Below are 24208 nucleotides of genomic sequence, written 5' to 3' on the forward strand. Positions count from 1 at the left end.
CTTCAGACTCCACTGTACAATATCTGTCTTCATCTAAAAGAGCACAGGCCCAGCCACCTGCTTTTCCTCTGTTCGCCCCCCTCCCTCCACGCTTTGTGAACTTAATAAAAGCTGCCATTAAGCAGCGCTTCATCTGTTTGGGCCCTAATCTGCCTTATAGGCATCATGTGACCACATATGCAGTGCACACCTGTCGTATGTAGCCAGACTGTTGCCTCCTCACACTGCTCACACTCAACCTGTTCCTGGCACATCAACCGACTGCACGTCAGCGTTGGCCTGCGCATGCAACACACACACACACACACACACACACACACACACGATTGGCACTTCTAATGTTCTATATGACAAAAGGTAGATGCATCTGTTAAAGGAGGTTTTACTCTTCTTAGCGGCTCATTAAGACACTGAGACTGAGAGCAGACCTAAAGTCGTTCAGTAGGGTTTTATTTCACTGAGTGAAAAGCTCAGCCTTTGCATAAGACATGCAGAAACAGAAGATAAACATAAATATAGCACAATGAAGATGGACAGCACTGTATACAAGTGGAAATAAGCAACTCGACTAAAATGAATGGTAGTGCTGAGGACAACAAATTCAAGTAGACTTTAAAAATTGCTTTATTGTATACTTTTCATATAAAATGTCTCATGTATCTAGCCAAATTGAATAACGGGAAATGGCTTTTAGTCCAAAAGTGCAATATATTTTACAAAGTCTAAAATGTTGCTCTATTTATCCACTATGCTGCAGTGAGCAGGCAGCTTCCATATTACATTTTTCCAGCAAAGGAAATACATCTCTGTTTATTTCCCCACCACTTTTTTTTATACCATCCCTTTCACTCTGTTAATTAAAACAGTAAAACGATCTGTCGTTTCGGCAGCAGCCTATGCAGGATTTGGAGGTCGTTTCCGTCTGGTTTTTGTGTAATATAATTTTCATGTTTATTTTTTTTTTCTGGTAGATTATATACAGGATGCCAGCTGGCTGACAGATGGTGATGCCTTTACCCATGTTTTTTTTTTCTTTTTTTTTTTTATTTAAAAAAAAAAAAGAAAACATCAAGGAAGCGAAGGAGGAAGGACAGGAACAGCTGTAGACGAGGGGACAGACAGAACAAGCACACTGGCCACTGGGTGAAATGAGGGAGTGGGAGGAGAAGCCGGCACATGGCTCAAAGCAAATGAAATAAAAGAACTAAAAAAATAAATAAATAAAAAATAAATGTGCCCTGTTAACACTGAACGAGACGCAGCGAGGCATCTTGTTAGCAGTAGCAGGCCTCTAAATCTCCCTAATGGTCCTCGGCTCTGATCTTGTTCTCACACCAGAACATCAAGTGTGAACAATGAGCGACCCAGACAACAAATATTGTTGATTTCTTTACCTGCGTGAATGCAGATGTGTGTGTGTGTGTTTTTTTTATATATTATTTTTAATCCTCTTTTCAAAAATCTGTGACCCCCCCCCCCCCCAAAAAAAAGAAAAGTTCCGGTTGGATTTATAGAGGGACAAAGACGGGCGCGAGGTCATGAAATATGAATCGAAGCATTGAGCAGCTGTGACGGAGCCACAGGTCTGTGTTCTTACAGCCTGTCCGACTCTCATGGGGACACACACACACACACACACACACACACGCACGCGCACACACACGTACACACACGTACACACACTTCAGTAGTGACACTGACAGAAAAAAAGACAGAGGGCGCACTGCTGTGACCTTTGGTCCTGCTTCGTCCAGCAGCTCCCCCCACCACCACCGCCACCTCTATATGTGTTCCAAAAACTTTAAGCACTATCAAGCACTACATATGTACTGTTGTCATAATTATAGTTTCTTTATTTTTCAACTTTTTACAAATCCTGCAATTTTACAGCCACACACACACACACATACGTACACACGCACACACACACACACAAACACATATACTAAATTCAAGTGATTATCGTCTCCCAGCTCCAACAGTAATCTCAGCAAATGATGAGAAAACAAAACAAATGTATGTACGAAGATCTCTGCTTAGCGAGGGAGTCCCAGGAGACGGTTCAGTCTGTGAACCAGGCATGCCCACAGCAAACTCAAATATAAACCAAGAATTTCAGTTAATGAGGAGAAAAGAAAAAAAAAAAGCACACAAAGAAATGACAAATGAGTAAAACGAATTTTTAAATAAAACAGAAACATTAGCGAATGAATTCCAATCAGTGTATTTGAGCTTCTGACATTATTTGGTTGAACAAATATACTGTAAATACCATAACGGAACCTGTCAATGATATATATAGTATGAACAACCCTCCCACCCCCCCCCCCCACCCCAAAAAAAAAAAATCTGGACCAAGGGTGACTTTAGAAGAAGAAAAAAACAAAACGAAAACAAAAATGTCACGCACACAAGCAAACTATGATGAGGTTATTTGAATTTTTAAACTTTTTATTATCCATTTCTCCTTTTTTACGTTTTTCTTTTTAAAGGAAGCTGTTCATCAAAGAGCATTTTGTTCATATATAGTTATGTTTTACAGAGGAAAATACTGTACAACCTTTTTTTTTTTTTTTTCTTCTCAAAACAATAGCCGGAGGAAAATCATCTACACACAGTATTATTCCCTATATTGTGATCATTTATTTCCAATGCCGAGCCCAGGAGATAATTTATGATCGGTGTGTCCACTCCTCAGTCGTACGTACTCGTAGAAACCAGAGTGTGGCTATGACAGATTTATAATTTAGGACTACAATAAGAGCATTGCCGTGAAAAGATTTTTGAAATCACAGTCCATATTAGTGTTTCTTATTCGGGCACCGTGTTTCTGCTGTGCCTGTTTTCTTTATGTCAAACCGTCCAATCACAGAAAGAAAATAAAAACCAGTCTTTAAATAAATCACAAAACAACAGTTCTTTGTCACACTAACATCTATTTGTGCATTAAAGCAAAGTGAACTAAAAACAACATCCTTAAAGCAAATTCCCTGTTAAAAGATATATATCATTTTTTTTTTTCAGACGGTAAAAATGAAACTAAAAAGTGCAATAACACCCTAGAAATTCTCATTTGGAAGGTCACATAAATATTAAATAAAAACCGTTAACAACAGGAGCTCAACCACAGCCATAGTGAATGGAAAACAAAACGCCACTGAGGCATTTTTCGGTCTGTACATTTTCAACATTAAATACACTCCCTGACGCTCTCCGTCTGTCTGTCTTTCTATCTGTCTCTCACCCACCCACCCCCCCCACCCCACCCCAGCTACATCTGAGTGACTCATCGCTTCCTCTGGTCAGTTTGACCCCCCTCCCACCCACGGTCATTTCTCATGACCTCGTCTGCTTACAGATCGATATGCTTCTGACTAACAACACAACAAAACGACATAGTAATGCAAAGATGCAAATGGTAACAAAAATATTTTTAAATATGCTCATGAGTCATCTATTGTCATCGAATTCATCATGGTCAGCTAGTATAAAAGTGCACTATCCACACACGCACACGCACACGCATACACGCTTGATTCCTCCACGGGGTGAGGGGTCGGGGTGGGATGGGGGGTGTTAAATTACAAGAGCTGAGCTTGGTTTTGGTGCTAGTTGGACATTTCTAGCCAAATGTCAGAGAGGACTGTTGGGACTGGACGCCCGGCTGCAGCTGAGACCGACCAAACAGCTACGAGTTCATTCCACGTCACTGAGAACGAAGTGAAACATCCGAGAGAGATGAGGGCAAGAAAAAAGTAAGCCCTACTTCCTCCCAGTGTCGAATAATATTAATAGTAATAATTATAATTAATACATGAAAAAAAAATCAACATGTCCTGTTCCCCCTTAGTGATTCACTTCCCTTTTTCTGTGTAAGTACAGCCCTGCAGTTCATGTCTGGGCTGACAGTTTCCTTTTTGTATATCATCGTTCGCACACGCACGCACACCTGCACACACGCGCACACACACACACACACACACAAACGCACGCACACACTTACATATATAGTTATATAGAGAGATTTGTTTTTGTTTTTCTAACTGTTTTTTTTCACACAAAAAAGTGAAAAATAAAAATAAATTAAAGTCAAACATGCACGCACACAAAAAGACTGATGTGTAGTAAAATGCTTTACATTGCTGCCCTGTGTGTGAGACAAGGCCTAATTCTGTGTGTCTCCGTTCATATTTTTTAATGCATAATTGAATTAATAATGTTGGTCATCTTGTAAACATCATAATAAATCATTTTGGGCCTTCATTTTCTCCACGCTGTTGTTGTGTTCTTGTTGTCATCTGAAGTCTCTAAACATGATGAATGAGGCCACTTTCATTTTTATTTGTTCATAGTACACAGGGTTTGTCTTCAGGTCCTACAGTCACTGCTAGATTGTTTTTTATGGGTCAGCATCTTGCTTTTCCAGTTGGGAAGTATCAGCGTGGTTAACGGAAGCATCAAAACTCTCCCCATTGTCCTTTTCCCCGTGAGGCTCCGCCATCAAATCGTCATTTGAATCAGTGTTGAGATCCTCCTCTGCCTCCTCCTCTTCGTCCTCCTCATCATCTTCCTCCTCCTCTGCGTGCGCCTCCTCCTCGGGTGACAGGTCATCTTCAGCCTCACCAGATGTTCCTGTGGTGTCTTCCTGAGCTGCCAGCAGACCCAGTGGGGGTGTGGGGTTGTGGCTGGGGGTGTCCCGCACTGCGTTGTGATGCAGCTTCTTGCTGAGGTCCAGCGAGTCACTGAGACCCAGACCGGCTGCATTCTTGAGGAAGAACAGGGAGCTGCTGGTGTCGGTGCCCAGGTTGAGGGAGCTGTCCAGGCTGATGGAGGACGGCGGGTACGGGTACTCAGACCCCAGACCTCCCGTTGAGTAGAGCATGGAGGGAGCACTGCTGTTAATGTTGTGGGACAACCCGTGCAGGCCAGCAGGTGAGGATGTGGAGAGACCCACAGAGACCGGAGGGACCGCCGACATGCCTCCCCCCAGGTGGTGCAGCCCCTCCTGTTTGGGCGACACAGACGGCAGCTCACCTCGCTCCTGCTTCTCATGCTTTCGCTTGTGGGAATCCATTTGGGACATGCCTACCACGGTGTGCTTACACTCAGGGAAGGTGCAGTGGAAGTGTGAGCATTTTAGCTTATATTTGCAGTCGGGAACCTCACAATCAGCGCTGGAGCTGAACTGGCAGAAGCCGGCGGCGCTAATCACATCTTGCTTGCCGTGGTGCTTGCGGTGGGCTGTCACCTTGGTGCTGTCGGTGCAGCGGAAACCACAGCGCAGGCAGTGGAAGTGGGTGCTGTTGCCTGAAAACTGACAATCGGGGAAGTTGCAGCTGAGTGTGGACTTGAAGCGCTTGAAGTCGTCCAGGACCAGGTTGTCCACTCGGTCGTGGTGCTGCGCATGCTTGTACATGTGGGTGCGGCCACAGAACTTGTAGCCGCAGTTCTCACGTGTGCAGTGGTAGTGGGTCACTTTCAGGGAAAACTGGCAGCCCGAGTCCTTGCAGTTCTCGTACAGGTCATAGCGCCGGAAGCCCTCGAGCATCATTCCCTCATCCAGCATCTTACGCGATGATGCGGTCTTGCGGCGCTTGCCGAACGGTGACATGTCCTCGATGATCCAGAAGCGTTTCTTTGCTCCAGTGGCTGTGGGAATGGAGATGGTGTTGCCTAAAGGAAGGAAGCACATTAAAGAATAATAAGTTGGTTCACAAAGTAAAACCCACAAACTACATAATCACATTGTGAGATCGTCCTGGTTGAATCACTAATGTGCGACCTTACTCAGCCAGAAGTGGTTCACAGCTGAGTAAGCACAGAGAGCCACACATTTTTACTCCTAATTCCCATAATGATTAAAGGAGGGGGAAAATGATAGATTGACTTTGGAACATGACACTTTTACAGGGTGTCTCCAGCCTCCAAACAGAGGCGGAGCTGTGGGTCTTAACCGACCCTCTTATCTCCATGTTGTTTTATGAGGGGCACCCACCTTTTGCAACACCCTGAGGTCAGTGCTAATGATGTGATCCCTGTTCTGCAAGACGGGAAACAGTGGGCCTCGATAAAACTTGAGGCGTGATTAAAATAAGAGGCTGCTGATGCAGGCTTGTTAAGGGATGCTAAACAAGGCCCAGGTTTCATAGTACAGGTACCACATTTACAGCTTGATCTCTACATCCTCAAACACACAACTCTCAGTAAGCATGCACTTTCCATCAGTTTGATATAAATGTCTCTATGCATGCTGGAAAGCCCCTTTTCTTCACTTGTCTTTCCACAACAATACTGCAGAGATCACACAGTTAAATGCTGCACAGGACTCAATTGAGAGTGACAGCTGCAGTGTTGGTTTGCGCCGGGGATAAGTACCTGCAGCATCCTGCACTATAGGGACGTCATTTTTAACCGGAGACGGAGTGGCAATGATGGGGCTGAAAGCTGGTGTGTTGGTTGGCATGACAACACTCCGAGTGGCTCCCAGAGAGGCGCTGAGCAGAGAGTATGACAGACAGGATGGAGACAGGAGGTATGGGAGTGAGGGGAGAGGAGGTCTGAGGAGAGCAGGAGACAGGGATGGGGCCTGGGACTGGAGGCCAGGCTGAGGAACGGAAGGAGGAGGTGGCAGCGGTGGTGGAGGAGGAGGAGGAGGAGGAGGGGAAGAAGGAGGTGCATTTTGGGTAGTGCTAGTGTCAGCAGGGGTGGTAGGAGCAGAGGTGGTGGCGGGGAAGCCTTGTCCTGGAGAGACAGGTTGACCAGAGAGAGGGTGAAGGACAGACAAGAGGGGAAAACACACACACCCACACACACACACAAGTACACACACCAAAACCAGGACCAAAACACACACACACACACACACACACACACACACAAAGGGATGGGAGGTGAAAAGGGAAAGATAAAAGATAAGAGAATGATACAAAATGAGGCCCATTCAAGACAAGTAACCCAAACACCAGCCAAAACAACAATGATGAGAATCAGTGGATCATATTGGCAACACTTTGAGAAACGTGAAATCACAGGCAGGCACAGATTTATAAAAAAAAAAGAAAAGAAAAAAAAGGCAGAGGAGAATCAATTTATAACTTTGAGGAGAAAGCGTCTATTTCTCCTTTCCTTTCTACCACAATTCAACCCACTTAAAGTGCTAAAGTGGACATAAAGCCACAGGGGTGATCTCTGGCCAGAGTAACGAGATACATACAGTGCAATAAGTCAAGCCACTGATGTAGACGATGCATGTTTTATGAGAATGACCAGGCAAACGGCAGCAGATTTTCTACATAACTCAGAACATCAGAATGCAGCATTGTCATCAAACTCATATATTATGAATGTGTGTGTCATTATGCTGTAAGTCATTCAAGTAAATCAGGAAATGGAAACATGATTTGATGACTGCTGCATAAAATGGCAAGTTTCTGGCGCTCTAGGTGAAGTAGAGGAGCCGAAGCGGGATGCATGTTTAAATGTATTATTGCACTTTTCACCTGGTGGACTTAAGTAAAACTGCACTCACCCGCTGGAGAGCCATCATTGCCCACAGGTGTGCTGGTGCAGCTGCGGTCCTGGTTGGAGGACTCGGAGGAGATGCCTAAGGGGCTGCCTCCTCCACCCAGGTAGTCCATGTAATCATCCGTCTCATCCATGGCGCCAGAGGAGAAGCTGGAGGTGATGCCAGGCTGGCCGCCGATGGACCCGCTCACCACGCCAGACCCGTGCTGTGCCTCATCACCCCTCTGACCAAGCGGCATCACCTGGGAAAAAGATCATCTTCATTGCAAACACATTCCATGAATGCAGGTGTTGACTGTTGGCGAGCAACCAAGAGTTTCTCGAGATGTCAAAGTACTTTTTTTAGAACATGAACTTCATACTTCTGTCACAATGGGAAGGCTCAGAAAGAAAGGAAAAAAACAAAAACAAAAAACAAACAGAACCAAAAAATCCATGCTGGAATCACATGGTACAGCACGTAACAGAGGTTGTGTTAGGAAATGATACTCGGGTGTGAAGAAATACATCAAAAGAATGACAAGAGTGATTTGACTGGTGTGACAGGAAACGAGTCATGCGCTTACTTTTACAGACAAACCCTTAATTAACTTTTTATATTCCCAGACGTAGATTTCATAAAGAAACCCAACAAACTACGAACATAAAAGGTTTCCATAAGATTTCATCTGGTGGAAGAGATCACATCAAAAACCTTTTACAGCAGTTTTAGCTGAGTGTGTAAGGTTCAGATGATGTTTTGACTCACATCTCTCGGCATGATTATGCAAAAACTACCAAGCTGATTTTCACACAACCCAGTGCAGGGGTGTGGAATCAGTTCAGCAAAGCAGTAAAAGGCCTTTTTTCTTTTTGTCTTGACGGAAGTGAGCACTCTTCACAATATCACATTTTTCTCTTCTCTTTGTCGAAGTGGAAGATCTCCCGCTGTGCTTGTTTGAAGAGGATCGTATTTACTGAGCGTGTGTGAAAATCAATTTATCTCTTCTTTCAAATATTGCTTGTGAAAACAGGTTAAAAAAAAGCAAAATCAATGACAGTGGGAAACACGATCTTCAGCATCTAAGAGTACAATCCTTATTTTGTCTTTCAGTAAAAGGGCGCGCGCGTGTGTGTGTGTGTACTTGGCTTTGTTTCAATTTGTTTCAAAAACTTTTCAACACCTGCTGTAGTTTGTGAAATGTGTTCAGCCCTTTTTTTTTTCTTTTTCCCCCAGATAATTACCCTTTTCAGAATGGCATGCGTCATATGTCACGGAGTGTGTTCGAGTACCTGGGATGGGACTCTATCGAAGTTCTTGCCCAGCATCCGCCTCATGTGTTTGCGTGCGTGTGAAGTCATCTGGTGCTTGAGCAGGAAGGAGAACTGGCAACCCTCGCGGATGCAGTGGAAGTGGCTGTTCACTTGGTTATACTTACAACCTGTGAGAGCAACACAGGTGACACAATTATTTTCTTCTTGAGAACTACTGCACAAAACAGATTAGATCAAATTCAAGAGAAACCTCTCTCTCTCTCTCTCTGTATATATTAACACTTTATATGTATATATGATATATTTTTTCCTTTTCACTATATAACTTTGACAAAAGAAGGATGGATTACGAAAGTGTTTGGGAGTGTACATGTAGGAGGAAGATTAGATCATTCTGGTGTCACACTGAGAAAGTCAAGGCTTCTGTGCACTAAACCTGTGGAGCTCTTTTATTACACTGACATATTTTATTCAATTAGGAATTTACATAAATAAATTCTCATTTTCTGTGGGCCAATAACACACACACCCATGCAAACCAAAGTAAATATACAATTATTGCCATATTAAATTCATTTTTCAAAGTATTTCCATTGTCATTTTTTTCTTTTGTTCTCTATTGTACTGCGCTCTGCTTCATATTCTTCTGTTCTCGTGTTTTAACCAGTCTGGCTCTAATTGCTTTATGATTTCAGATTAAATGAATGTTCTGTTTTGTGCCTGTTAATCAAATACCATTATATAAAAGCAGGCAGAAATAATTGAAAGAGTAACATGCTGGGCAGGTGCTAGCATGTCAGTAACCATGGCACCCGGTTTAAGAGCACAACATGTCTGTGTCATCAAATAGCTTTTGCACACACAACGTTTTAAACACGCAAAGTTGAGCAAATAACAGTAACCCCCATGACATGGAGTGCCTTTTGTGAGACAGAAACCAGGTAACATCATTAACGGTGCTCAGTTTAATGTTGCTGCCATGGATACTGGCAACCCATCAATTCTTTATGACTGGAGTGCGAGCGATGGTAATCCTTTCTGTTTTTCCCCCAGCTCAAACAATACAATTGGCAGATCAGGCTGGGGACAAAAAACAGCTGTTTAGGGCCTGTTTTTGTTTGCTTTGTTTCCACGCTCTGAAAAGCTTGTGTAACCGCCTGAAAAGAAAAGAAAAAGAAAAAAACAAAACAACAACAACAACAACAACAAAAAAAACCCACATCACTTTTAATTCATTTCTGTTCGATGGCAGCGGTGGCTGTGAGGTGCAGCTTCAGAACACAAACAGGCTAAACCAGACAAGCTGGATAATTAACAAACACAAACCTAATTGCTCATTTCTGACAGGGGCAAAAAAAGGAAGAAGAAAACAACCTGGATGTGATTGCCCCCCTTTGACGTTATTGCTCTCATAACACATGCAAGACTACCTTTGGGACTGGAGGTGCCATTGTGGTTGTACAAAACACAGCAACCTATGAGGCAGACTCGCTCCGTGCCTCTTGCAACCTCTCTCTCTTTGTAAACACTGAGAAGATCCTCTTGCAACAGCAACCAAAAATCAATCTACATCTTTCTCAATTTAACACGGTTAATCCACACATCTCTCCTGGCATCCTATCAGAAGTGGAGTGTTTAGGCTCACGGTGGCGGGGGGGTCGGGGGGGCAGGGGGTAACGGAGGGAACAAGAGGCAGACACAAACAAAGGTAAAACAGCAGGCACGATGAGAAGTCGACTTCTCTCTGAGAGCTCACCCAGCCTCCCGCACTCCTCCCTCTTGGTGAAATATTTGAAGCCATTGGCGGCGCGGCGCTCTGCCTTCTCGTGCTTCTTGATGTGCCACGGCAGCTTGGTGGTGATGTTGGTGACAAAGAAGCAGCCGGGCCGCAGACAGTGGTAGTGGCCCCTCATTCTGAACTCACAGTGCTGCAGAGGAGAGACATCATTTTCCAATTTCATGAGTCAGTGTTTGTTTCTGCATACAAAAAACACAAAACCAAATAAAAACCAACATATTCAACAACCTCACAGTCCTTTTCTCACTGGTCATTTGGACCATAAGTGTTTTATTCCCGGCTTCCCACAAACACCCCTCCTCTCCAACATGTCTGTACACCACCATCTGTTTGTGAGGCCCAGATCCCAAAGGACTCGGGCCAAATAAGATCTGCTCAGTTCAGGAGACAGAGACTAAAGGGAGGAGGGAAGGAGGAGCAGGAGGAAGAGGAGGAGGGGGGGGACTTTTGTGAGAGGGGTGATTTTCGACACATTAATGAATTCATTTAAACTGTTTTCCAAATACGGGCTCATGAGAGCAGGCTGGGGCTGCCATTTAGGTTTCATTTGCGAAGCATTCCCCTGATTTTTGCCCTATTCCAGACAGCCTTGTTTACTGTGCAAGTGACAATGATTTATTGGGTAATATCAGCTAAATTGGCCTTTTCTGAGAGGAGAATGCGGCAGTCAAAATGACATTATTGACATATAAACAGGCATTACTGGGGTGAGTTGACTGTCTTTTTCAGCAGAGATGGAAGACGGGGAGCAGCGGTTGTGAAAGCCTTGAGTCAAATAAGCTCAAATACTGGTCTAATAGATAGCATACTTCATGCTTAGAGAAGACTCGGTGATGACAGGAGGTGATTCAGCTCCTGGCTGAGTCGTCTGGCTGCACTCACCTGGTTGGGACAGAGACACTGGAGCGAGTAGTAGGAAAACTGGTCACGGACGTTGACCAGGTTGTTGTTGGGATTGATGTGGTCCAAACAGTGGGACTCGGCCTTGCCAGAAGTCTTGCACACGTACTTGCAATTCCCAAACAAGCAGTGGAAGTGGAACTTGTTGGAGTATTTACAGTCAGTCGCCAAACAGGGGTCACTGGATGAATACAAACTACTGATTAGTCGGGCTCACCAGAAAAAGAAAATGAACATATTGCTGAATTATATAATCTCTTACTTTTCTTGGAACTGCAGAAAACCAGGTTTGACTTGTGGCTTGGCATTCTCCAGAGAGGTGGTGGCCAGAAGGGAGTTCGCCGGCAGGTTGGGCATGGATGCGGGCATCTGAGGGATGCTGCCGGTCAGCTGCTTCCAGGCCAGCAGGGAAGGAGGAGGGGAGCTGTAGCCACCGGACGAGGTGAGATGAGCCACGTCAATGGAGGGGTTGTTGGCCATCGAGACTGGGGCAGCAGGCTGCAGAGCGCCTCCCTCACCGGAGACCTTGCCCTCACTGAACGGAGGCTCCGACTTTACTTTCAAGGTGGCTCTGAGGTGGAAACTGAAAAAGAGATGGAAGCTCATTTTTATGTTTATCAGTAAAGCTGATAACAGAAATATGGGTAGGGTATATCATATTCTGATCATGAACTGGAGTGACACTCACTTAGCATGTTTTATGGCCCCATCCACAGTGCTGAAGAGGGCCCCGCAGTCCTCTACCAGGCAGTGAAAGTGTACTTTGTGGAGGAAGTCACACTGAGCCTCACAGAAGTCATCGGTGTCAAACCTGAACACAGACGGAGAAGAAAACGATACCAGTGGTGGATTGTAAATGCGTGCAGGTTATTTAACTTTCCAGTTAGACCAGATTCTCAGTGTTTCAGGAGGTGATAACAGTACATGAGGACCAGTATTTACAGAAAGAGGCATGCTTGACAACAAAAAGAATGTGCGTTGAATGCTTTCATTTCAGTTAGAATCATGAATCATCTTCTCCCTCACAGACACATCAATGAATATGTGGTTATATTGGAGACTTTAAACATTCGTCATCAGGCTTTTAAAATGACTGAGTGAATGTGAATGAATGTATCAGATAGGTGCATGCTGTCCCACCTGCGGAGGTACGTCCTCCAGATCTCACTGGGCTTGTCTGCCAGGGGTCTCTTCAGCACTCTGTTCAGATACTGCGCTGCCTCGGAGGTATCGCTGCCCTGGCCTGCCTCCAGCTCCGTCTTCAGGTTCATGGCGTTGAAGAGGGCAGGGTTCACGTGTGACATCTACAAAACACACAGCACATAAAGCAGCAGACACTACATGGGCTGAGCATACGTATGCTGGGCTCTTCAATATGTTTGGAGAGTTTACACACACACACACACACATACACACACACACACACACACGCACACATACTCACACACGTGCACAATTTGGCGGAGCAAAAAAAGCGCAAACAGATTTACAAACATCCAGGCTTTTGCTTGAGTGCAGGCCAAGAGTGTTTGCCAAGCTTCCTCTGGGAGCGACTGTTAACCCTTTTATGTAATGTGATGGCTTGAATCAAACTCCCGAATGCCGACATGACACGAGGAGCTGTGGGACGACAGGTCCTCAAGCCCCTAAAGCCTCTCACTGCCAGGGTTCAACCAGGAGACAGACTCTGAGCTCTCCCAGGGAGAAGTTAATAAAGATGGTTTGAGAGCATGCCTGTGTGTGTGTGTGTGTGTGTGTGTGTGTGTGTGTGTGTGTGTGTAGGGGAAGATGGGTCTGATCTGTCATTACGTCATCAATGTGATGGAAGGCAATGTCCATTTTAATCACAAAAAAACCACATCTAAAGTTCTACATGCTAACATTTAGACTTGCATGACTTGCTAAAAAATGAGGGCAAACACAACCCCCCACCCCCTCCTGTTTTTTTTCCCCCTCCCCTGACTTTTTAATCAAATCATTTACAAACTCTATAAATAAATGTAGAGCGAGGCGGGGGGAAGAAAAAGTATAAAGGAGGAAAAAGAAATGGACTCCGAGTTCAAAACAGCTCATCAAAAAACAAACATCTCTATATATCTGGCTTGGCACCCAGCTACTACTTCATTATATTAATTTGTGAGAGGTGCAGTGAAAATTACACTGTATGAAAAATGGCTGGAAAATTTAAATGATACAAACTCATCTTATTAGCGGTGAAACATTAAAAAACAAACAGGCCCCTCCGTGTCCTGCTAATTTGTCTTGGGATGAAAGGCGTTTGATGGATGGATCTTACCTTATTCATAAGCGAGGATAAAAGAGATGTATTCCCTGGTACAGGGTGTCCGTTTGATTCATTACTGGAACAAGGAAAATGAACAATGTTTAGTCAAGATTTGCATGAGAACAGTAAATATTACTATTTATCACACTAGGTGTGCCTGTGTAATGAAGACAAAAAATGCTGTCTTCTTAAGAAATAAGAGCCGGTGTGAGTCGGAGGGAAGACCGGAGTTTAGATGAAAATCCTTCTCGGGCAAAATTTGAGAAATGTGTTGTGGATTTGATCAATTTCAATGCGTGTGTGTACAAATTAAATGTTCCTGATAAATAATGGTGAAAAACTCTGGCTGACAAGAATATAGAAATATAACAGTCAGTCAGTCACACAGAGTTTTTCCTCCTTGTTGACACATTTATGATAACATCCATCCATAAAATCCCAGCAGGAAGCGCTGTGTTTTTCCATGTACCTGTTGTCTTTCTTGCTCAGGTCCAGGCTGTGTTCCTGCGTGGAGTCCTGGGAGGCCCCAGAGGTAGCATCCATCGGTTCCTGCTTTACTTGAACCAGATTAAACTGGCTGGCTGAAGCCGGCTGCCCGTTCCCTGAGGATCAAACCAGAGATGCAGAAGAGATGAGAGACAACAAAGTTATTGTTGGTCAGCATTATTACCCTATGACGAGATCCAATCTGACTTCTGTCCTGGCCTGAAAAGAATACTCCGAGTGATAATTATTGCGAAATTATGTCAGGCCGTCAAGCCTTTTAAATGATGATTGAGAGGCGGGAGATATGAGGGAAAAAGACTCCTTTTTCTGCAGCACTTGTCACAACTCATTTGCCAGGCTGCCTCTTAACTGGTCATTAAGTGAGATGCTAATGCTGAGGGAAAGTGGCAGTCTCAGATTGGCCACCCCTCCTCCCTTCCCACCTTCCTGGGCTCCTCGTTGGCCTGACAACGGGCGGCAGCCAGTGCCACTGAGCGTACCCACAAGGAACAGGGGTGCTATGTCGGTCAGATTGGAGCTGACAGCCAATCAGATTGGTTCAAATAGCGTGACCTCTCGATCACATTCTCCTCCAAATAGGTATTCAGAGGATGCTGCGAGTGAGAAATTAAATAAATAAAGACAAGGGGACAGTGTGGGGGAAAAATGCTGACATGAAGGTGAATTCTGTCCAACCCCCCCAATCCCCGAAGGACTGAAATATTAATTTGTCCTGGGGCTACACAGAGAAACCTGGGGACTTTTTGGTAGATAAGTGTTTATTCTTTAAAAAAAACAACAACAACCTATGGGCAGGAGGGGTGAGGCCCCTGGCATGGCCACTTAGACTCTAACTGGAGTGCCAGCGGCTGTGATTGGTTTGGTGAGGAATCTGTTGTTTAGCGATCGGGGCTGGTGTTGAGGGATTGTGACAGGCAAGGTCATGGGCATCCAAGTGTGTGCCCTTGGCCCTCAGCCTGGTGAGGCCTAGCTCCTTTTTCTTGCTGAAAACAAGACCGACCTACGTCAGGACCGGAGTTCCCCCCTGCTCAAGATGACCCAGAGACATATCAGGCAGAATAGGAGTAGAAAAGCCGGTCTTGGGCCTTGTCAGATGAAAGCTAGGAGACGGGGAAGTGTCAGTGTCAGTTCAGTTTGACAATAGTTGAGGTTGGAGGGGATGGAGTTGTGGGGGGGGGGGGGGGGGGGACTAAAGGAAAACCAGTCAAATAATTTTGCATCTGCTTTGAGGTCACTGAATGCTTACCAATTCTCTGTCCAACCCCCCCACCCCCAACTTGATAAGAGCACACCCAAAATTAACTAGCCCGACAAATCCTTGCCTTGTCATTGACAATTAAATCAAATCTCAAAGCAAACGAGAGCACATTATATCAAGAGAAGCCTCTCGCTATATGATCTACACATGATCACCGGGCAGATTAAAGAAGTCTTTCACAACCTCGGAGGATAAATGGGCTGTTTAAGGTGGATTAAAGTGGGAATGTCTTGTGTTGTTGTTGCTTTTTAAAAAAAAAAATAAAAAATTTAAAGCCACTTCCCAGAAAAGGACTACAAATGAGTTTGATTCAAAGCAGCTTCTTTCTGGAAATTATCCAGGAATAATGTAGCACCATGGATAAGATGCAGAGCTTGAGAGAGATCATTTGTACTGTGTATCTAATTAGTAAACCCTTCATATGCTTGAATCTCTAGGCAAAACATTTAAATTAAAGCAGAACATTAATTAAAAAGAACAGTAAAGATAAAGAAACAGGGAAAAATGAGCAATTTACCACGATAGAAGTAAAGTTGACGAATCTCAAATAAAAAAAATTAAAAACAAAAAACAGTGACTTTTCTCACACATTCTTACAGGGAAGCAGAAACCACTTCCTCTACATTTGAGCCTCAAATGTCCTGTTCACACATTTATAAAACAAATATGAGATACCCAACCACAGCTGACTCTCCATCCTGTCACCACGGAAATTTTGTGATAAAGTGCATGATTGAGATGTGGTGGAAGTTTATTTTAAACCGGTGCAGAGCTGTGAGCTGCAGCCTCTCAGTGAGCCACTGAGAGGGGAGGTGAAGACACCATCTGTAGAGGCCCCACCCTCAGTGGGGGCCTTCCCAGTGTTCAGAGTACCTGCTGGAGGCCCAGAGGTGGAGCTCAGCCTGACAGCCCGGGATCAGCTCAGCTCCCCGGAGCAGGTGCCCCAGCTCTCTCTCCCAGGGCCTGTCCTGCTCCAGGAACACCACCAGGAATTGTAATCCTTCCCAGTCCCAACATCCGGAGACGCACCCCCCCCCCCCCCCCGCAGCCCCATTTACAATCCGTACCCCACCTGCTCAGGATCAGCACAGGAGGTCCCGCTGCTACTGAATTCACAACTGTGCTCTGCAGTGTCTTATCAATTTAATGCTTAAACATTTTCATTTCCAGAGGCTTTGTTTAGAATAATAGGATAACCATAAACAAGGCAATTACCTCCAAAATTTGTGTGAATTGTGTTTATGCTAAATAGATGTTTTGTGGGAACAGAAGGTTTCTAGAAATTCAAAAAGTGTCTTTCCTGATGTGTGCAAGTGTCAGAACTCTTGTATCAGTGGGGAAAAAAAGCCTCTTTCTCAGCTCTGCTACACTGAGTCATTTCTGCCTGAGTGATTTTTGGTTTTTATCAGTTTGCATGGAGGATGTGAAAAAAAAACATTTTTTGTTCTTGCAATTTCTGAACTTAATTTCATTCCACCTCCATTTGCTTGGAACGAGCGCAGACACAGATAAGAGACTGAAGATGAGGAAACATGTTCGACACAAGCCCCAGGAGCCCCCCAGTCTGAACATCATAAGAGACTTTTACAGGCTCTACTCTCCCCTGTCAGCGCATTTATCTCCAAATGGATTGTGGGTATCTAACAAACAATCAACACAATAACAAGCCCGGAGCAGAAGACCATGCCTCCGGCATGTCCCTGTAAGCCTGAAAGTGCCAGTTTTTCTGCCTTGGTCTCCACTGTGGGTAGCGATAGGAATGACCTCTGATCCTGCTGGAGTGCAGCAAACCCACACAAGGACGGGAGGACGCGTACACATGTAGAACACTGGCAAAGATATTTGAATACTTTTGTCCCCAGTCATTTTTTTCTACTATTTATTCACAAATTTGCAAGCATGAGAGAGTGGTTCAGTTGTCAAATAATCAGATTTTTTTCCCCTTGAAGATCAAGACAAATATCAATGTTACTGATACACTGCTAACAAATGATAACAGATTTTTATTGATTCAATGTTAAATTCTCCATGATAATAAAACAGTCAACAACGGCCATCACAGTTTAGTTCTTAATTTGTTTGTTTTCACCAGCAAACGGCGCATTTATTTGAGCATTTCTTTCTATTTGATTTTTCGCATCACGTGTCTGGCTCTTTCATCGAAGGCTGGGAGGTGACTAACCTGTCTCTGGGTTGTTGGAAGGCTTGAGGGCAGCAGCTGCCAGTCTGGCCATCATGGGTGATATCAGACCCTTGCTGGCAGAGATCTTCTCCATGATGGAGGAGGTGGCGAAGGACGTTGGGGTAGATGCCATGGCGCCGTCTGCCCCTGCTGAGGAGGAGCCTTGGGTCAGAGAGTCGGTGGGCATTGAATGGGCCCCAGACGACACAGCTGATATCAGTCCAGCAGCTGGTGGAGGTGGTTGGAGAGGCAGCCTGGGTATGAGCGGGAAAAACGGGTTGGAGGTGGCCATGGCGCTGTTGGAAAGAGCGAGGGCCACCGGCATATTGCTGGGCAGGGCCTGGGACAGCAGGCTGGACATACGCTGGCCTGCACTGGACAGTGAGGGTGTAGGCTTCAGGGAGTGGCCTGATGATGATGATGAGGAGGAGGAGGAGACAGCAGTGGTGGGTGTGGCCATCAGGTGTGATACAGTGGTGGACTGCTGGGTAGTGGGCGAGGCACTCAGGCTGGAGTTCTTGCTGCTGATGGCTGAAAAGTCCATCAGGTCATCGTTGCTCGATTCCTCTGGCTCATCCTTTGGCACCAGGAAGGTGGAAGAGAGGCCCATGACGCCAGAGGAGCGGATGTGCCGGCGCTCGTGTTTGCGTTTGTGAGAGGTCATCTGGCTAGTGGAAGTAAAGGTGAACCCGCAGCCAGAACGGATGCAGTGGAAGTGGTTGGTGGCCTTGCTGTACACACAGCCCTCATACTTGCACTCCTCGTACTTATAGAACTTCTTGAAGCCATCTTTGGCGTAGGCGTCATCCTTGATGTGGTAGCTCTTGTGCTTCTCAATATCACACTTGTTCTTGAAGGTGAATGTGCAGCCTGGACGCCTAAAGGACAAAAGAGAAAATAAAGAGGAAAAAGGATTACACAGGATGTTCTGTGCAGTTGGGGGTCTGCAGAATTCAAACACTTCACTACTGAGGATTGGCTCAGTGGCACAGCAGCAGCTGATTGACACGCTGCCACCTGCAACCTTCGCCAGAGGGATACATTCCACGATAGCTGTGTGGAAACTGCTATGAGGCGGCACTTCGTAGCTAAATGCTTGTTTGTAAAACATTTAGCTACTTTAATGCTAAAGTGCAGTGCATCATATTTTTTTGCAAAAATAAACAACCCTCACATGTAAGCCTATGACAAAGAGCAGCCTCTGATAATTTCCCTTAACAAAATCGAATTATGGAACAGACCTTGTTTCAAACCTGTGGTTAAAGATTGAATGGATGAATGGTGTTATTTATACAAAAAATGCAACCAATAACAAAACCCGCATCCTCCAGCTGGTATTTAGTCATGCTGAGTAACGTCACCTGCAGTGAAAGTGTGTTGTCTTCTGCCCGTAGAACTGACATCCGACTGTGCCACAGTCCTCCGTCGCACGAAATCTCTGGAAGCCATCGTTGATCAACTGGGCGTTCTTTTTATGGAAGTTTTCATGGGTCATGACATCTGAGGTGCTGGTGTACACCTTGCTGCAACCCACCTGCCAAGTGGAGAGAAAGCAGGGCCCATCGCAGACACGAGAGATTCGGTTTGAAAAAAAAAAAACTTTAAAGAGATCTGATATACAAGTTACAGAAAAAGATACTTGGTGTGGTTAAGAAAATGAAGGTGGCCTACGACTGGGTGGAAGAAGTTTGAATTGTCACATACAAAAAGGTATTTGTGGTAAGGCACATCAGAATGATACAAGTTTCATGTTGAACTGGCGAAAAGGAAAATGTCTTGTCAGTGTGACAACTGGAAAAAAGTCGAAACCTGCTTGAACAGGTAGTGGTCTTACAGCAGGTACTCAAGATTGCAGCACCTTCCTGGCAAAGCTGCCTTTCAGAAAGTGAAATTCGTATTTGGATGGTTGATGCAGCCACCACAAATTGACTGTAACTCTCAGAACAAATTTCAGAGAAAGAGTGGGCAGAGGAAAAGAGAGCATTAGATGACTGCATTGGTTTTTAATTTAAAATGCACTGGTACTCTCAGAGCCAACGGAGGAGGGGAAAAAAAAGCAGGTAATGTTTGAATTAAAAGCAGCAATTGTATATCATCCCTGGCACTTTTCACCCGCACAAAGCAGGCAACTTCTCCATATTGAGTCAAACAATGAAAAAAATGCCACTCTGTTTTTTTCCCCCTTAAATCAAGGGTGCCGATGCCAACATCTGCAGGTTCTCAGGGACTGTTAAAGCAAGAGCTGAAATGTCTTAATAACAATTACACTGTTAGAGGGGTTTAAAAACGAATATATCTCAAGCCATCCTCCACTGTGCTGCTGCCCTGCCGGTGAGAAAGCCCTCGGCACAATGACACATTGAAAATAAGCAGATGTTAAAAAATTAAACAAATCCAGAAGGGGGAATAATCTTTAACTGGCTGCTTGGTACTAAAAAATGAAAAATGTACAGTTTATATAAACACCTAACTGAATTTTATCCATGCCAATTAAGGAGCGAGAGGATGAGGAGGTGGGGAAAAAGCAGCCTCACGTGTATTCAACCTTTTTACTTTTATTTACTTGAGGACACGCTTTGCCAAACTGCTCTTTAAAGATGCTTAAGCGAAAATGGAAAAATGGTGCAGGGCTGTTATTCCCTCTCACAGGTAAGAGTAAAGTGTGCGACTCCCCTCCGTCCTGAGGAGGTCGGGCCACTCCTGGTACCACCTTTTCGGTGACGTTCTGCAATACCTTTTTTTCCTCACTTGTTCTGTTTGAAACTGTCCTTATGTGATGCTATTGCTTGTGTTTTAAGGCTTAAAGACTCAGCCTTTATATTCAAAAGGGAGTGGATGCTGACTGAATGCTGAGAATTATGCATTTATCTAAAAAAATAGATTTCTATCACATCACCTTCTTTATGTTTTTGTGGGTATGTTTTGAGTATGTGTGTGTTGTGTACCTGCATGCAGTGGTAATGGGTACTTTTCCCATTGAGGTGGCAGCCATGGTAGTAGACACTGCAGTCATCCAGAGGGCTGAAGCGCATGAAGCCATGCTGCAGGGAGTTGTCCCTCTTCTTGTGCATGTTGTAGTGCCTGATTACATCCTGCTTACTGGTAAACCTCTGCAAAAGGGCAGGGGGGGAGGGAAAAATGTATGGCAACAGGTTGGTGTTTATTTAAACTGGTCACAAAATCAGCAACAAGTCACTTTATCTCTGTGGAAGCAGCAGCTGCAAAATACAGGAGCCAATTGGCAGTTGGGGCGGGCTGCACAGACTGCAATGGAGAGGGCCGGGATGTCTTAAAAGATGACATGTTCTGTGGTTATTCATTTACTTCACATAACTGCAGGTTGCGCCCTATCCAAACGCAAACACCAAAGGTACTGGGGCTACGTTCCTTACACTCGCCCCTTATTTGTTTTGCTCTTCCACCAAAATGTATTTCCTTTAATTAAGATGAATCAATTGACATGCAAGATCACAGTTCTGATGTTTCTGGCTCCTGAAAAATTATGTTCCATGCAGATGGTTTTTCAGACGTGCACAGGGGACAAAAGAAGAGAACAGAAACAAACAAACAAACAAGTCAACCAAAAAACGTTTTCCCTTTCAATTCACTGGGATATTATTCCATTTTTAATTAAAGCATTAATACTTTGCTTTCGGTGCCGGTTATGATGAGTGAATACGTTAAGAGATCCTCCTTCTAAAATTACTAAATAAATAAATAATCCTCTCCCACATCCAGGAGTTAGGAAGGAAAAACAGAAAAAGTCGCTCCTCAGAGACCTGCAGCAACCAAATCTGCTGTAATTGGGCTTAAGCTGATGTAACAGAAACTGTAACGGGAGATGCGCAAATCAATGAGACAGTTCTGACTTCAATCCATATTTATCTCCAGTTGAGGGAAAAACATCAGAAAGAACCATTCTAAAAAGCAACTAATTGCTGTACAAAGTAGGGTAATTGCTTTGTGTCATGTGTTCCACTCACGCACAAGTAAAAAGCTCACACAGCTGTTCATTGCCTTGCTCTTGGCCTGTTTCCCACTGCTTATTTCTGAGATGTTTGACTCCTGTAAGAGCAAACACTTCATTAGGATTTTAAATCTAACTGATGAATGCTTCAGATTCTTTCTTCTTGGATGATTTTCCAGAAAAAAAAAAAAAAAAGTGAGCTCAGTTTTGGTTTCTAACGGCTGATGATGCCTGGAATATAAGTTGAACTGCGGTCATGGTACATTCGATCCATCAAGCCATCCAAAATAGGCCTAGAGAGAGCTGACTGGGAAAAAGATCTCATTTTCAGTTGAGTGGTGATGAAGGTTGGGAGCCACTTGCTACATTTATTTTAGGATTCCCACTAGTGTGGCAAGATGCACACTCTCCCTCATGTACAAGCCCATGAAAGGAGAATGTTAAGACTCAGCCAATCGTCCAGAGGCTGGCAGTGGGATAATATTCCAGGAGTGTGTGTCATGTAACATTTCATGAGTTATCGCTTCGAATGGGTCTGCTCATCACTGCCTGCCTGTTTTTTTGTTGCGCCTTTTTTTTTTTTCCCCCTTCAGGGTATTGACATCCAGACAGCCAGCTTCCACAGCATATTTGTGTTTTCCACGCAGCGTAAAAGCAACAGAGAAATGTGGACCTGACCGTGGAAATTGCCATGATAACCTGAACTAACACACTAAATAATGACATGAAATGATTTTCCTTTGTATTCCTCCAAGAATGTGTTTCATCAGACTGTGAAGCAGGACTGATGCAGAAGCTGAAAGCTTGGATCTGTAATGCTTTTCACCACATAAACAATATTTATTGAGCGGTAATCTCTCTTGATCGGTGGCAGACAAAGGAGATTACAGCTGAAGATAGCTTAATTCAGAAAATTGTTCAGAAAGGAAGGAAAACACACGGCTCTAACTGTGCATGGATTTCTGACATCTTTGACAAATCTACCCATGTTTGCCTAACTCTCTCAGGCCATATGCTACAGCAAACATGGGGTCTGTATGATCATCTGCCTGCCTGTTTTCTCTACTTCTTATGCCATACATGACAACTCCCGGGACCAGGACACGATTAATAATGTGAAAGGGGATTACGGGCAGGCCGCTTAAAGAGACGGATATTCAAACAACAAAAGATAAATAATTAAAAAAAAAAAGAATAGCAGTTGCCCTGCAGACTGGACAGGTGTAGTTAGACAGAAACCAGGATGACAACTGTTCATCTGCAAACATCTCATGAAACCCTAATCGTCTATTCTAGGTTCACCAAATCCCCTGTGTGTCATGTCCTGAAAAAAATGAAACAATAGCATGGTGAAGGAATGCGCTATAAAACCCAGAAATAAGTTAGCATATTGTTGAACGCCTCTCAGTTAATGAGAATTTTGAATGAGTTTTTGGTTAAATGCCAGAAATATGGTCTGCGGTGAAACACTTGCTTAAGATATTTTAACATTCTTTTTTTTTATTTTATTTTTTTATTAAACATTTACAAAACAAAATGAAATAGAAAATTGTGAAAGTAACCCTGAATACAGCGCTTGAGACGGGTTTGTGTGTCTTAAAAATGGCAGCCGGTAACAAGCGGCTGGATGAAACTACAAACATCAGCCGGAGCGAGTTGCGGTGACGGCGAAGGCAGGCACCTCGTTGCAGTTTGCTCAAAAGGTAACGAGAGCTTTGTGCGTCGAACAACTGCAATAAAACTTACAAAATCATGAAAAGGAAACGATTGAACAGCAGATTTTTAAAATCCCACTGGATGCTGGTCAAGGAAACGCACGGTAAGGCTAATTTCTGGGTTAGCCTCCAGAGATATTGTATTTTCCTAATAATGTAAGAATACGAAGTGGTTTTGCTCAGACTGGTTGGCTTTTTGAGGATTTTAACAAAGTAATTATACTTATTTTTCAGCACCAACAATAGTATTTGTTAAGAGTATCATTGCATACTCGTATACATGCGTGGAGGAGATCTTTGCAGCATGCGCATGTGTATTAACATTAAAAAGTGATAAAGTACTCACGCTCACCTGGTAGTTACACTCAGGGTCCATGCAGTGGTAGTGCTCTCTGTACTGGTAGGCACAGTGCATATGTCCACAGTGTTGACTTCCAGAAAACCTAAAGTTACCAGACATTTGGAAAGGTTATACATTTCAGATGCACAAAAACATTGACTGACGGATAAAGCAGCACAGAAACACATCGGGGGAGTTCGAAACTAAAGTAGTTTGGTCTGGTTTGGTAGTAATTACAACCCCACTGTAGTACTTGTACATGACACAAAAGACTTGGCAACAGTAAATTCTTGTTAGCCAAAATCTAACCAAACCTAAAGCATCTTTCAGCATCATTACACCTTTTCAGAGCTCAAAAGGCAGTAAACGCTCCAGAGTGGGTGCTAACTGCCTTTGGTGACCTACTCTAGTAGGCCCCTACTAGTCCATATATTTGGGAGAGACGCGTAACGATAACGTCTATTCAACAGACCGACAAC

General features: G+C 44.2%; 1 protein-coding gene across 8 annotated transcripts in view; it reads right to left on the bottom strand.

The window, feature by feature from the left end:
* Nucleotides 1-2545: 2545 nt before the first annotated feature.
* The window catches only part of casz1 (castor zinc finger 1), a 172238-nt gene continuing 150575 nt past the window's right edge, over nucleotides 2546-24208 (bottom strand). For 5 of the 8 annotated variants that reach the window (XM_086214523.1, XM_086214521.1, XM_086214522.1 and 2 more), the window contains 15 exons: nucleotides 23736-23832; nucleotides 20653-20817; nucleotides 19069-19241; nucleotides 17708-18585; nucleotides 14230-14362; nucleotides 13773-13836; nucleotides 12617-12780; nucleotides 12165-12287; nucleotides 11739-12059; nucleotides 11459-11657; nucleotides 10535-10706; nucleotides 8797-8945; nucleotides 7529-7766; nucleotides 6376-6741; nucleotides 2546-5673 (listed from right to left, as the gene is read on the bottom strand). In XM_086214523.1, the coding sequence (XP_086070649.1) occupies nucleotides 4400-5673; nucleotides 6376-6741; nucleotides 7529-7766; nucleotides 8797-8945; nucleotides 10535-10706; nucleotides 11459-11657; nucleotides 11739-12059; nucleotides 12165-12287; nucleotides 12617-12780; nucleotides 13773-13836; nucleotides 14230-14362; nucleotides 17708-18585; nucleotides 19069-19241; nucleotides 20653-20817; nucleotides 23736-23832 (4516 nt within the window). In that variant the 3' untranslated portion in view covers nucleotides 2546-4399. The remainder of the gene's footprint in view (nucleotides 5674-6375; nucleotides 6742-7528; nucleotides 7767-8796; nucleotides 8946-10534; nucleotides 10707-11458; nucleotides 11658-11738; nucleotides 12060-12164; nucleotides 12288-12616; nucleotides 12781-13772; nucleotides 13837-14229; nucleotides 14363-17707; nucleotides 18586-19068; nucleotides 19242-20652; nucleotides 20818-23735; nucleotides 23833-24208) is intronic. The other 3 variants (XM_086214519.1, XM_086214525.1, XM_086214524.1) reach the window with 3 other exon arrangements.

Source organism: Aulostomus chinensis, chromosome 9, assembly GCF_037954235.1.
Source record: "Aulostomus chinensis isolate RoL2024-O1b breed Wild chromosome 9, RoL_Achi_v1.0, whole genome shotgun sequence".
Classification (NCBI taxonomy): Eukaryota; Metazoa; Chordata; class Actinopteri; order Syngnathiformes; family Aulostomidae; genus Aulostomus; species Aulostomus chinensis.